At 37.7% G+C, this 15,305-nt stretch overlaps 2 protein-coding genes across 9 annotated transcripts in view; one reads left to right on the plus strand and one right to left on the minus strand.

The window, feature by feature from the left end:
- Nucleotides 1-8,157, minus strand: part of NUP37 (nucleoporin 37) — a 41,810-nt gene extending 33,653 nt beyond the window's left edge. Inside the window, exons 1-3 of one of the 2 annotated variants that reach the window (XM_049094168.1) lie at nt 8,064-8,157; nt 7,408-7,568; nt 6,558-6,775 (exon numbers count right to left, since the gene is read on the minus strand). In XM_049094168.1, the coding sequence (XP_048950125.1) occupies nt 6,558-6,713 (156 nt within the window). In that variant the 5' untranslated portion in view covers nt 6,714-6,775; nt 7,408-7,568; nt 8,064-8,157. The remainder of the gene's footprint in view (nt 1-6,557; nt 6,776-7,407; nt 7,569-8,063) is intronic. The other variant, XM_025438896.3, reaches the window with a different exon arrangement.
- Nucleotides 8,150-15,305, plus strand: part of LOC112654403 (PARP1 binding protein) — a 67,029-nt gene continuing 59,873 nt past the window's right edge. For 3 of the 7 annotated variants that reach the window (XR_007402320.1, XM_049094166.1, XM_049094167.1), the window contains exons 1-3: nt 8,188-8,290; nt 12,146-12,304; nt 12,736-12,893. Coding sequence is in view for 6 of the 7 variants with exons in the window: in XM_049094166.1 (XP_048950123.1) it covers nt 12,163-12,304; nt 12,736-12,893 (300 nt within the window). In the remaining variant the exon portion in view is untranslated. Of the gene's footprint in view, nt 8,291-12,145; nt 12,305-12,735; nt 12,894-14,625; nt 14,657-15,305 lie in introns of those variants that run through there. The other 4 variants (XM_049094163.1, XM_049094164.1, XM_035699191.2 and 1 more) reach the window with 4 other exon arrangements.

Raw genomic sequence — 15,305 nt, forward strand, 5'->3', positions numbered from 1 at the left:
TAATAAAACACAAACAGTAGACATAAGAATATGCACATTGGCAAGTTTTCAAGAATGAAAAACTAAAAATAACCCAAATAGCCAATAGAAAAATAAAATATTAATTATAGTATATTTATATAATATGCAACAATAAAAAAAAGAATTTTGACATGGAAGACTCCATCAAATACAATGTTAATAACAACATACTGCAGAAAAACATAATGCAGAATCATTTCAATTGATACAAAGTTTAAAACATGAAAAACAATATATTCCTTTGCAACACCTACATATATGGTAACTCTATAGAGAAAAAAAGGAATCACCAAAGCAAAATACAGACCTGGTTACCACTTGGGGGTGAGGAGGAAAGACAGTAAGGGAAGAATGCCCTGGGGTCTTCAAAGGAATGGCTAATGTTCCATTTCTCAAGCTGGGTAGTGGGCATCTGGGAATCTACTTTATTATTCTTTATACCTTATAGATAACAGTTATTTTAAAATACTTTCTATAAGCTTAAACTACTATGATTTAAAAACAAGATAATTGTTTTGTTATTTAAATCAATACCCTAGGTCTAGAGACTACAGCAAATTTTTTTCATGACAAATTTGCCCAAGGAATCCTCTGTATTAAGTGACTATAATTTTAAGCTCATAAAATTATAAAATATCATCAGGGAAAAAATTCGAAGCAGGTGAAACTTGTTATTTAATGGAATATACATGTCTACTTAAATAGGACTATTACCTGAAGGCCTGTTCTAAGAATTCCAGTTATCCTGAATCTAAATGCAAAGTTTTATAATGTGTACCTTATTTGAATCCTATTGGATGTGTTGGTTTTTCCAACATGGCCTTTGGGATCCTAGCAAAGCCATTTCACAAATATATTACACATGGCTTTCTCTACAGAATTCAGATGCCCCTTGGAAAATAACTTTAAATTTCAGATGAACTTAGAGTTAACAGCAAAAAGTTTTTCTCCATAAAAGAAAAAAGGAAATAGATATGTACCTATCAAGAAAAACACTGTCAAATTTCATTACTTTATAATCTGCGTGTATAATAACTGTATAGCTAACAGCTAGATATACCAAGGTAGCAACCTTTAAGCAATTTAAAAATAAGGTTAAGAGAGCCTAATCATAGCTTACTTCATAGTTCAGGTTATATCTATTTTTCCACACTGGACAAGTCAGTCTTTTAAAAATGAAGTTCTTACAATCAAAATACACATTACTTTGCTACTGTAACAACAGTGTTGACACTTAGGTCCTGTAATTCGTTACCCAAATATATATGGAGTTATTGGGTGGCCATGGAGATAAATCCCAGGGACTGTATAGCTTGAGCTTTATGTATTACTAGTGAAAACTTTTTTCCTGGCAGCAATGTCTGCCACAAAGCCAACTAAAAGGCCAGGGTGTGTGTGTGTGTGTGTGTGTGTGTGTGTGTGTGTGTGTGTGTGTGGTATAGGCAGAGACAAATGCTATTTTGGGTTTAGTTTGGGGTGTAGGCAGTATTGTACAGGCAGGAAATTAAGACACTTTGGACAACTTGCTACAATACAAATCATTTACACAAGGCTCCGGTGTATTTGAGGTTGGGGCAAAGCCAGGTTGATGAAAGGGCTCTTCTAAGGGTTTGAAATTGGCAGGCCCTCCCACCACACCTATTTAAGGCTAAATACTGAATTTTAGTCAGATGAGACTGTAAAGTTTAGCTAGTCCATTTCTTTCACTTCACATTTGAATTTATATAACATCTGGAGAGAGTTTGCACAACCTTTCTCTGAACACTCTTAAGGACAGCAAACTAGCTATTTCTTGGGGGAGCTTATTCAACTCGGGTAGTTCTAATGAGAAGAGCTCTCTTTTACATTAAACCCAAATCTGTTTTCGTGTAAATTCTACTCACTGCTCCAAATTTTCCTCTCTGGCACCAACCATATGGATTAAGCCACAGCTGATCTTAAGTGAACACACCCAAATAAGCAGATTCCGTGACAGTCTTAGAGCACTATAAGCCACAACTCCACTCCGACAGAGTTGACCAATAACACAAAATACATTTACCATTCTGAGTCTAATCCCTCTTTCACATGACAGTTTTAAGCATTTTAATATCATTCTGAAATGTCTTAAAAAAAAAAAAAAGAAAGGGCTTCAAATACATTGACTCCTTTGCACATAACATACACTGCTGAGAAATGAAGTAAAGATTAAACAATCTTGGGCAGCCCGGGTGGCTCAGCGGTTTAGCACCACCTTCAGCCCAGGGCATGATCCTAGAGACCCAGGATCGAGTCCCACATGGGGCTCCCTGCATGGAGCCTGCTTCTCCCTCTGCCTGTTGTCTCTGCCTGCCTCTCTCTCTCTCTCTCTCATGAATAAATAAAATCTTAAAAAAAAAGATTAAACAATCTAACCAATTTAGAGGGAGATATAGAGCTATGCTGTCCAACATGGTAGCCACTAGCCACATGGGGTAACTAAGCACTTATATACAGCTAGTTGAAACTGTGTATACCTTATAAAGTGCAAAATCCACACCACATTTCAGACTTAGTATAAAAAGTATATATAATATCTTATTAATTTTTTATGTTGGTTACACATGAAATATTTTGGATACACTGGGCAAAATAATACATTATTAAAATTAATTTCATCTGGTTTTTACTTCTCATAATGTGGTTACTTTAACACTTAAATTTATATTTGTGGCTCACATTGTATTTCTATTGGACAGCATTGAATTAACTCTTTTTGGTAGTTTAATTGTACTGATTCATGGTGAACCTCCAGGTGACTAAAAACCATAAGTAACCATTGTCCCTTCTAGCTCCAGCAGTCTATCATTTTAAGACTTTATTAAATTTTAGGTTGTTCAACTTGGCCCATTAATCCAATCTATTAATATTTGAGTTCGAATCACAGTGTCTGGCATACAACAAGTGCTCAACAAATACTTGTTAAATGTAGTTTATCATTCAAAGCATTAGGTATCCTTCTCAGCTTCATGTTCTATATAAGTTCAATGTGCTTGCTTAAATTAAATGTTCTCATTCAAATACCCTATTCACTATTGGTGATCCTTTGAATAGACTTAGAAACTTTCATGTTCCCTCTACCCTTTGCACATAGGACTTCTTACATCAGTTTTCTTACTGCACTGTTTTACATTTAAACATCTTAAGGTCAAGGTCCTTGCTGTTTTTAACATATGTATTACCATTTCTCAGCATCTGATTTGCATTTAATACTTGACAAATATATGACACCAGTTAATAGTACTATTATTCAGCTCAAATTTCCATCATATTCAAAAGAACACCATAAGATTCTGAAAAATAGTTTGTTGAAATTTAAATCTACTGTATTGACAATGTTTTCCTAAGAGTCTTAGAATGAGGATTGCCTTTCCAAAAGGAATGTGGAAAACTTTCAATTCAATTTACCTTTCCTTAGTTTTCTCTCTCTCTTTTATTTTTTACAGCGAGGAAAAGATAATCTCTTAATATATGGTGTTAGAACTGGACAGACACAAGCAACAGGATGAAATTAGACCACTACCTTACATTATATACTCAATGTAAAATTAACTCAAACTGGGCTAAAGACTTGAATGCTAAGACCTGAAACCATAAAACTCCTAGAAGAAAACAAACGCTATCAGTTATTTGACATCCATGTTGGTGATGAATTTTTGGATCTGATTCCAAAGTCAAAAATAAGGAAAGCAAAAATAAATAAGCTGGACTGCATCAAACTAAAAACTCTCTGCATTGCAAAATAAACCATAAACAAAATGAAAGGGCTATGTACTAAATGGAAGAAGATATTTGAAAATCACTGTATGATAAGGGGCTAATATCCAAAATAAAGGAAGAACTCATACAACTCAATAACAATAAAATAAACAATCCAATTAAAAAATGGGTAGAGGATCTGTAGATATATTTCTGAAGGCAATATACAGATGGCCAACAGGCACATGAAAATATGCTCATTATCACTAATCACCAAGCAATGGAAATCAAAAGGGAAGCATGAAATTGGATGCTATGGAACCTGAAGAATCTAACATGAGAGAATAGAAACAAATGAACAAGGGGTAGTGGAAGGGGAGGTCGGCAGGGGGACAGGTGACTGGGTGACAGGCAGCACTGATGGGGGTACTTGAAGGGATGAGCACTGGGTGTTATACTGTATGTTGGCAAATCGAACTCTAATAAACTGATATACAAAAAAACCCCAATGTTTAATAGTGTATAATTAGTTTAAAAAATAACTTTAAAGGAAACCAATAATTTATTCTGAATCTCCAAAGGCAAATTATTGGGACTCTATTCTCCTCCAGAACTGTTTGAACTATGGCTTCAACCTTTTTTGAATAGCAGCATGGAAGGAAAAGAACAGGTGTTTAGAAATGGAGTCTAGGGGTCCCTGGGTGGCTCGGCAATTTAGTGCCTGCCTTCGGCTCAGGGCATGATCCTGGAGTCCCAGGATTGGGGCCCGTGTTGGGCTCCCTGCATGGAGCCTGCCTCTCTCTCTGTGTGTGTCTCTCATGAATAAATAATTAAAATCTTTAAAAAAAAAAAAAGGATCTTAGTTTTCATTACTAGTCATACAAATCCCTGAACTTCTTTGAAGTACAATGGAAACTCTATGAGGATGGGGACAGTTGCTTAATTTTATTGCCAGTACTTGGCACAGAATATTTGTGTTAGCTACTTGCCAAGTTAATAAATCCAAATTTTTTCTTTAGGTTATTTGGCTAGAAGACCTAGCTTGCCAATCTGATAGGTCTGAGGATCAACAAGGACAATGTGCAAGACATGACAGAGCAATACAAATGTTTTTTGCTAGTTCCTTCTTCTAATTGTCTTTTTCTCTCTCTGCCACTCATTACCTCTGCCTTTCATTTTTCTGGATTTTTTCCTCCCTTCTTGACTTTCTTAGCTGAACATAAACTAGAGATAAAACAAATTTTTTCAGTATTTTTTAACACAATTCTGTATTCACAGTTATTAATTTTAGAAGTGATTAAGTAAAAAGTTAGTTTCACCTGTAGGAAGCTGCTTTATTCTTTTGTGGGTTAGTAGCCTGTACCAGAAAAATGTTTTTTTCCCCTCAGTCTTTTTCAAAAGTGTGTTATATTATTTCTCTTAATCATGTCGGCTTTTTATAATCCTAACGAAGTAGTCCAGCTAAAGTCAGGCTGTGGGTCATGGCTAGCAATTCCTACCCTAACCCTAAGAGAGACAATGTGGCACAATGTAAGAGCTTTTATATTACATTCAAACACCAAAAACCTGAAAGCTTGAATTCATACTTTCTCCTTAGGATAAATATGCATGCAGTCTAATTTTGGATAATTTTACTTATTGTACTATAAAATGCTAAATTGCATTTATGATGTCAAAACACTATATTGAAATAAAATACTGAACTGCCTCGTGAGTAAAAGAGGAAATAATAATTATGTTTATAATAGTACCATTCTAGTGGTAAAGTTACTTTAAATCTTTGAAAACTGATCACTGCCATATTACCTCACTGATTAACCTTAATTTGAGAAATATTGTTTTATGAATAATATTCTGGTAAACAAAGGATTAGCCAAGATTTCTGAGGGTTGAACTCTGATTGTTTAGACTCTTTCACATGTGGAACTAGCTTTCCTGTGAGAAAACATGGTGTGTGCTCACCGCAAAGCATCCTGCTTTGGTGATTAACCATGGGCCTGTGCTAGAGGGAAACAATGCCGAATTAATAACAGTTAAAACATTATATATATATGTGTGTGTGTGTGTGTGTGTGTGTGTGTGTATATATATATATGTATATAATATGTATATATGAATTAAACATGCAGATGCCTTACAGGAACTTCACATGATGTACTAACTACATTCTCATAAAATCCTATTAAGTATTATTTTCCTCATTTTTATATAAGAGAGATTAAGTACCTGCTCGAGGTCATATTGCTATTAAGAGGTAAAGCCAGACAGGGGTAAAAACCTAGGCATTCTGGCTCCAGAGTTCAATCTTAATGAATATGCCTAATTGCCTGTTCAATTAATTGGGTCTCATACTTTGTATACTCTGGATTATGCTTTAGATGAATAAAAAGCATGAGAGCATACTAATAGAAAAGCTGAATATCACGACAGCTGTAAAATCTCCTAGAGGATCATTCTTCTAGGCTTGATTTCCGTGTCAAAGCCTAGAATATAAAAAAACTGGATTACTTAGATCTCATTTAATTGGTGTTTTCCCTGTACATACCAAATGTTCAGTTAGTCACAACCTTCAATTACCAGAATATTCCATTTCTAATTATTAGGCAAAAGACAGGCCTCATGGTCTTTTTTTTTTTTCACTAATGTTTGCACAAATCTCAGGCATATATTACTGGAAATATCTTCCTCTGTAGTTCTTCATATTTTTTTTTATTACATTCAAACTCAATATGCTTTCCAACTTTAATCAGTTTACCAAAGTTTGTTTTTTTAACCAGTAAAATAGCTTCATTGTCAGTCACTGAGTTTTGTACACTAACCTGAAAAGTACACATGCCAATGACCACATAATTACCGCCACCATATGCAATTAGGTTTCCTGAATCCCCACTGTCAAAGGGATTAAATTCTACCACATGCACATAATCTTCACAATCCACAGTGTAGGCAGCACTTCTTGTGGCATCTTGCTTCATGTTGTATGTCAATACTTGAGCAGTTGTAATAAAAGAGCCTTCTACTGGACAAGGTGACGAAACTGTGGATTACAGCAGAGACACAACACAGATAGAAAACGTCAAAGTATCAGTCACTTTCAGCAACTGAATCAAAATAAGGACATGGTATTTCAGATGCCACAGGCAGCTAAAAAAAAAAATTCAAGTACTTGTTTAAATACTTTATAATACTTGCAGAATAAATCGTCATAATAACCTGTTTAACCAGAAGATACAGTGAGTACTTGAAGATGTAATCACTTTAGTTGTAAATATATTCATAAAAAATTAATGATAAATTAACATTTACAGAGCACTATTTGCAGGTGCCATGTTAAGGATTTTACTAACATCATGACACCTAACACTTGCAAACCTAAGAGGAGGGAAATGGCTGCCACTTTACAGAAGAATCGAGACTTCAGTAGGTTAGTTGCCATGCCCGTAAGAGGAGATAGCACTTGTAATACTTTACTATGCGTTGGACACTAATCCTAGGGAAGAAAAACAGCCCCTTTGCCTTCAAGATCACAATATCCGCTAACAGTTATGACTCAGTGTGAAAAGCGCCATAACATAAGCAGATCGAAAATATAAGATCTGGTGAAAGGTGTGTCAAAATGTGTGATATAAAAATAATACTCATAAAACCAGGCACAAAAGTTCAACTAACCTGCTATGGCCTGGTGTGCACTCTGAAAGTAGCATTCCCAGATAAGACTCAGGAATGTAAAGAGGTTTTTTTTTTTTTTTTTTTTTTGTTTTTGTTTTCTCTCTTAATTGGACGCAGTTGTCCTGAGAACAGTTGGGCTCAGTAACGAACACATCAAGAACCTGAGAAGTATTTACGGAGAATGAGAGGAATCCCAACTCATGTAGCCTATAACCTAGTAAGCATACGAGTGGGAATCCGGGACCTGACATGTGTTAAGGGTGACCAGCAGGTGGATGCCCTTAGAGAGGCACGGCGGTGTGGGGAGTGGAAAAGACTCCAGGTCAGGAAACTCGGTCCCCTTCTTGCTCCTTAAACTAGTGCCCACTCTCACTGCATTTCAGGGTTTCCCTGCACACTGCGGGGAGGGGGGGGGGGCGATGTGCCCTCTAAAACTGGAAAGGCAGAGGAGGGAAGGGATTGCGCTGCAAAGAGCCCCAACGCCTCTCCCAGACAGGCAAGTCCCGCGAGACCCCGCGACCACCTCCCAAAGCCTGAGGTCCGGGAAAAGACAGGGTGCGGCCCGGGAGAGAAGTAACTCGCAAGGACACCACGGGAGCGCTGTGCAGCCAGTAGTAAAGCAGCAGGGACCCCTAGGGCTCCCGCGCGATACGCACCGGGGGCGTCGGGAAATAGCCGGAGGAAAGGCGGTCTCCGCTGGGGGACTGCCGCGGCGCGCGCAGACTCTGCTTCCGGGTCAGAGGGCGGAAGCGCCGATTGGCTCCCGAGCCTTCCCGCGAGATTTAAAAATCTAACTCGGGACGAACTCTCACCGCTTGGAGACCGCAGCCTGGCGGGACTACTGTAACGTGGGGTCTGCACCTGCCGGCTGTTCCCGAGGCAGGTGAGTGTCATCTCTTGCCCGCCCGCCTGTCACACATTAATCTGTGATTCAGGCTGGGGCTGGTGACAGCCAAGTGACCGTCCAGAATGTGATTTGTTTAGTGGCTTTGCTCTGTAGCCTGCTTGGGTCTGGGGGTGTAGAAGAGTTCCCGGTTATCTGGTGAGAGTATGGCTGGAAGGTCCTGAGGGACGCCTGGAGGGACCTCCGTATGTTCCTTAGGGTGGCAGGAAACCATGGTTCGAGTCCCAAGACGCGAGCAGACTCCAGTTTCACTACTTTCTCTCTCTCTGTTACCGTCTCCCAAAGAATATTTAGGATCTGCACCCTGACGGCGATGCCCCTTTTTTTCTTCCTTTCCTTTCCTTTCCTTTCCTTTCCTTCCCTTCCCTTCCCTTCCCTTCCCTTTCCTTCCCTTCCCTTCCCTTCCCTTCCCTTCCCTTCCCTTCCCTTCCCTTCCCTTCCCTTCCCTTCCCTTCCCTTCCCTTCCCTTCCCTTCCCTTTCTTTTCTTTTCTTTTCTTTTCTTTCTTTTTTCTTTATTTTATTTATTTATTCATGAGAGACACACACAGAGAGAGGCAGAGGGACAGGCAGAGGGAGAAGCAGGCTCCATGAGGGAGCCCAACGCGGGACTTGATCCCGGGACCCCAGGATCACCCCCCAGGCCGAAGGCAGGCGGTAAACCGCTGAGCCACGTCCCTCTTTCTTTTTAACGGAGCACCTATTAAGTGCGTGACCCTAGGTGGATGTTTCCTTGTGTTATAGTTTTACGAGGTAAGTGATATCTTAACTCCTTTATGCTTGAGGAAATTTATGTTCATCAGAGATTTTAAATACCGAAGGACGTACATTTCATACATTGAGGAACCAGGATGTGGGCCCTGGAATATCCGACGTAGATATTCTTTTACCATCTCTCACTATCACCCTAGTGATAATTTCCCGTGACACAGTTTTTGCTCCAGTGCAGTTTGGAAGCTAGTTTTTTCAGGAGAGTGTTCATGATCACTGCCACCTGCCACTGTTGCTGTATAGTGCCGCCCAGCCTGAAATTCCGAGTGCTTGTGTAGTCATCGTCTCAGTGACTCCTCATAATTGGCTGGAAGGTATTATTCCTGTTTTATTTTTTTCATATATATAAATGTATATTTATATAATATAAATGTATAAGTATCACATATATATTTTTCCCGTTTTCTGCGTGATGACACCTCACCTGGGCAGTCAGGGGTAAAGTAAAGCTTGTTGCCCATTAGCTGTGGAAAGCATGGGGACTGGACCAGAGTTGGCAAACTCTTGGTCTACTTGTTTTTGTGCAGCCATTTTCAGTGCTAAGAACAGATTTTCCATGTTTGAGTAATTGAAACAAAAACAAAAAGAATGATATTTTGTGACATGTGAAAATCATGTAAACGTTCATTTCAGTTTCCACAAAGTCTTGTTGAAGCAGAGTTATGCGCCTAGCCTACGTTTATGTATTGTCTGTGGCTGTTTTCCCACAGGCAAGGTCAAGTTGAATGGTTGTGACACAGATGGAGCGCCTTGCACCCCTTAAATATTTCTGGTTTAGCCCTTTCCCACAAGTGTGCGGACCCCTGGATGAGACTCTGGGCTTTTCTACGGGTCAGACACGCTGCTAAAAGCTCAACTTGTACTTCTATCCTTGACTTTTCACAAACTCCTGTGACATAGGAACTATTATATTTTCATTTTCAGGACAAGGAAGCTGAGGCGGGGGAGATGACGTAACTTGCTGTAGATCTCATGGCTAGTACATGGTGTGGCCAGGATTCAAAATGGTCTAATTCTGGACTAGTTTTCATTCTTAGTAATCTGAACTCATAGTACTTTTTTTTTTTTTTGAAAATTTTATTTATTTATTTATTTAGAGAGAAAGAGAGAGATTGTGCTTACACATGAGCGTGGAAGAGGGGCAGAGGGAAAGAGAGATTGCAAGCCAGACTGTGCTTGGGAGCAGGGTGGGGCTCAATCTCCTGACTGGATCATGACCTAAGCTGAAATAGTGGGTCCCTTAACTGACTGAGCCACCCATGCACTCCAGAACTCTTATTACTTTTAAATAGTACCCTAAATAATTTAGTACTAAAGATTTATTTCAGGCGAACCGATCATATCACTGAAGCATTACTTCTTTCCTTTTTTTTTCTCCTTTAAGAAAAAGGGTGATATTTTAAAGAGAAATAAAACTTTTAGCTATTTACTAGCATTTGTGCATATGTAGATATTTTAATTTATTGGTTTTCACTTGTATCTTTAAGTTGCATTATTGATGCAACTATGAATTCTTGCTTTGTAAATGTTATATGCCCATTTTCACCATCATATAAACCCAAAATACATAGTAAATATTTGGGATTCTATTTATGCCACATAAAAAAGAAAAAGATAATAGAAAGAGTTAATAAATGGGTTGTGTACAATAAAATATATCCAAAATAAGATAATGGCATATGAACATGTTGGACACTAGCATACAAAGTAGGAAAAAAACCTTTCAGCAGCCATATCTGTAAACCCGTAAAGAAAAGAATTGCTTTCTTTGATGGACTTGAGCATGTAAAGTAGTGAAACTACATCTAATTATTTTGAAAGACTTTTGTCTATTAGGAGAAATTATGTAATATAGTGATGTAAGAGCACAGCTTATAGAGTTTGGTGTTAAGTTTGTTTTGCGATTTGCTAGCTGAGTGACATGGGGTATCACATTCTCCAGATGTAAAATGGGGATAATAGTGGACCCTCTAATAGGACTCTTTCAAAGATTGAAGGAAGTAATAAATATTAAGCTTTTGAAAAGTTTCTGGCATGAACATAGCTCCTAAATATTAGGTATTGTATTGGTAATCTGTTGTGTAACAAACCATCCCAAAACTTAATGGATTTAAAAGAGCAGCCATTTTATTTACTTATGATTCTGTGGACAGCAGTTTTGGCTGGACTCAACTTGGTGGTTCTGCTGGTCTTGCCTGGGATCACTAATGTGGCTGCAGTTCGTCTGGTAGGTTGATTGGGGCAGGAAAGTCTAACATAGCCTCCCATTACATTGGAATTGGTTGTCAGCTAGAGTGCCTTGGTTCTCTTCTATATGGCCTCTCCAGCAGGTAAACTTGGACTTTTTCATATGGTAGTCTAGAATGGCAAGATAGTAAGGACTAAAGCTGCAAAGCCTTGTATCAAGAGGCCCTAAAACCCACCCCAGGTTGGATTTTGCTAAGAAGGCTCAGAGGACTCAGTATATAGTTATGCCCACACCTATAATTTATTACAACAAAAAGATGCTAAAGAAAATCAGCAAAGAGAGAAGCTACATGGGGAGAAAGTGCATGGGATGAATTTCTGGGGAAATCAGGCATAAATTTCCAAAAGTCCTCTCTTAGTGGAGTCGTGCAGGACATGCTTAAGTCTTCCAACAACAAATTGTGACAACCCATATGAAATAGTGTCTCCCAGGGAAGCTCTTTAGAGACTCAGTATCTAGGGATACTGATGTAGGCATTCTTGGTTTATGTTCCTAAGTTCCAGACTCAGAAGAAAAGCATGTGTTCAGCATAAACTATATTATTTGTATAAACAGTTGAGGCGCAGTGAGCTACTCTTACTGGAAATCCTCCTGAATTCTAAGTTACCAGGTGCAGCCAAGGGCCAACCTTATAAGAAATCTTTTTAAAAGATAGATATCAGGCCTGCTGCTTTAACTTTTCTGCATGGGCCTTTTGAGCACTAGGCTTGGAACCCCCATGATGTCATTCTTGCCATACTCAATTGGTCAGGTTACTAGACTGACTCATACCTAAAGGGATAGAAAAATAGACCACTTCTTTTTTTTTTTTTTTAAGATTTTATTTATTTATTCATGAGAGACACAGAGAGAGGCAGAGACACAAGCAGAGGGAGAAGCAGGCTCCCCCATGGGGAAGCCGATGTAGGACTTGATCCCAGGACTCCGGGATCACGACCTGAGCCGAAGGCAGAGGCTCAACCACTGAGCCACCGAGGTAGGTGTCCCAATAGACCTCTTCTTTTGAGACAATATGGGGATGGGAGGAAATTGGCCTCCCCCCCCCCAAATCTACCACACATATTACCATTTATCTCAAAACAAATATTTTGAAAATACAGCTTTAATTAGCTGTGTCTATAGGTTTACAGAATTTGTGTATCTGTTTTGTATCAATTTTCAGTTTGAAGGTTGGATTTTGTTATTTCAAAAGATTTGGCTTAAGAAAACTAAAGGAGAGGAAAATATGATTGGGCAGAAAGTGTGTTGTTCTGTTTCCCTAAATTTAATGAAAAGCAATCTTAGTAAATATGAAATGACCTCTTGTTCACTACTTATTTTTCTCTAACTCTGCTTCCTTACACATGTTAAATATTAGTTTCCAATTAAAGTAAATCTTTTTAACATTGCATTCTGTCCTACTTTCAGAGAGGATGGCTGCGCTTAATCAGAAGTCTATCTTGGATATGATTAAAGAGTTCAGAAGGAATTGGCACACTCTTTGTAACTCTGAGAGAACTACTGTATGTGGTGCAGACTCCATGCTCCTGGCATTGCAGCTTTCCATGGCAGAGAACAACAAACAGGTTAGTAGACTATATTTAGGTTTACTTTTTTTTTAAAGTGAATTTTGGTAGCTGCTTATTTTAATTATATTCATTTCTTTGGAATATATGCCCTATGACAATATCAACAGAATTATCAAAAATATCTCTACATATCTGTCAAAATATTGCAATTGGATTTGAAATGATTTGCTTCAAAATTAAGGCCTTCATATGTGTAATATATCATAGGACATGCACATTCAATGTTTAATTTGAAATCTTAAAGTAAATGTGCAACTGCTCTTATTGTGGTTAAAAATATTTTTATTTATGATTTCTTTAAAAAGTTTTAGAAGGCATACATAAATAATGTTGATTTTAATATTTTATCAAATTATTTTATGACTAATTTCAGACTCTGTGGTATAGATTGATTATTCCTAAGCCAGGTTATGAATCAGAATCACTTGGGTGAGTTTTTAAACAATAGTGGCTTCTGTGCTTTGGTCTTGGAAATTTTGATTCTTCTAATCTGCACTCACTGAGACTCTGGAAATTGTCTTTTTAAAATCTTTTCTTAATCTGATCCTTGTGTATTTGGCTTGGATCAAACTAGTTTTTGGAATGAGCTGTACGTAAAGTGCTTGAGGTGTTTGGGTGATAGAAAGATAGGCTGGAGTGGTAAGAAAATGACTTAAAAATTTTGGATTTCAGGTAATATACTTAAAGGAGGGGAAATCTTTGGATGGGAGGGTTTTAAAGAAGGGATGAAGGAAGGAAAAGAAAATCACTTAAGAAGCATCCAGGGGGATCAAAGTCTTGATGTTTCGAAGATAATAAGGAGATGGTTTTGACCGGAGAGGATTTTTGAAGGGTGGAATAGTTTTAGTGGGTCTATTGGGCTAGATAGTGAAATGACATTCTGGTGAACTATTTTAATCCTATATGTCAGTAGTTCCCAGATTTTTAGATTTCATGTCAATAAAATTTCCAAAAAAAAATATTAGACATTGACAGATTTGAACATTTCTCAACTTGGCAAATAAGGCCATTGAGAAAAAATAGAACCATCATTTTGAAAAAAGAATAATATATTAATGCCTAAAAATTAGAAATTGTATAATCTTAAAATGAGAGATAGTCTTTACTATACATGGTTGTTGGCAGTGTTGTGTGTTTAAAACAATAAATATTAAGATGAATTTTGAACATAGTAAGATTTTGACAAAATTCTCTTATATAGTCATTCTTTTAACAAATATTTGAATTTTCACTATGTGCTAGACATTATTCTAAACATTCTGAAGGAAATCTCTGCTCTAATGGCATTAATCTTGTAGTGGAGAGAGACAGATAATACTCTAATAAATAAGATATTTAGTATTTTAGGTCATAAATACTATAGAAAAAAATAAAACAGATACAGTTAAGGATTATATAGAGTTTGGGGTGGAAGAGTTCTTGGCAGTTTGAAATAGGATGGTCAAAGAAGGCCTCATCTACAAGTTGCCATTTGTTTTTTTTTTTTTTATTGTTTTTTTTATTCATTTGAGCAAAGATTTGAAACTAGTCATGGGAATTTTTGTGGGAAGGGATTACAAGGCAAAAGGAACAGCTGATGCAAGGACCCTGAGGTGGGATTATGTCTGGCATGCTCAAGGAACAGCAAAGAGGCCAATATAGCTGTTAATATAAATGTTAAACGTTAATTTCTTCCCTTTGAGAAGTGTGTGGTTTTTGTTTTTGTTTTTGTTTTTGTTTTTTGTTTTAGCTCCTGTGTGGCAAGCATTGGGGTTAAAATGGTAAGCAAACCCAGACATGGCTCCTGCCTACCTTTTCCTGGTAGACATGTAGAGAAAAATACAAATAAATTCTAAACTATAGCTGTGAGAAGAGATATATGATGCTATGAGACCAAGGAGTTGACTTGCTTGGAGAGATCAAGTTGAACTGTAAAGGAAGAAGAAGAGTTAACTAGGCAAAGACTCGGGGGCAAGATGATGAGGATGAGGGAGCCGCATATGCAGAAGCTCTGGGCAGGAGACCGCAGAGAGATTTGAGAAAATGGAAAAGCACCAGTGTAGCTGAAGAGTGATGGTGAAGATTACACGTCCCATTTGTCTGTTTCTTGTTTTTATCCACAGTCATTGTTAAAAATCAATTTTATGTAGGTATATTGAAGAAAAGAAGTGGAAGTCATACTTTTTGGATTCTGTGTTTAAAAAAAGAGAGACACCTGGGTGGCTCAGTGGTTAAGCGTCTGCCTTCAGCTCAGGTCATGATCCTGGGGTCCTGGGATCGAGTCGTGTATTGGCTCCCCACAGGGAGCCTGTTTCTCCCTCTGTCTATATTTCTGCCTTGCTCTGTGTCTCTCATGAATAAAAATTACAGTCTTAAAAAAAATAAAGAATAAAAAATAAAAAAATAAAAAAATCAAACTTCCAGAAAAGT

The sequence above is a fragment of the Canis lupus genome, chromosome 15, assembly GCF_003254725.2.
Source record: "Canis lupus dingo isolate Sandy chromosome 15, ASM325472v2, whole genome shotgun sequence".
Lineage (NCBI taxonomy): Eukaryota > Metazoa > Chordata > Mammalia > Carnivora > Canidae > Canis > Canis lupus.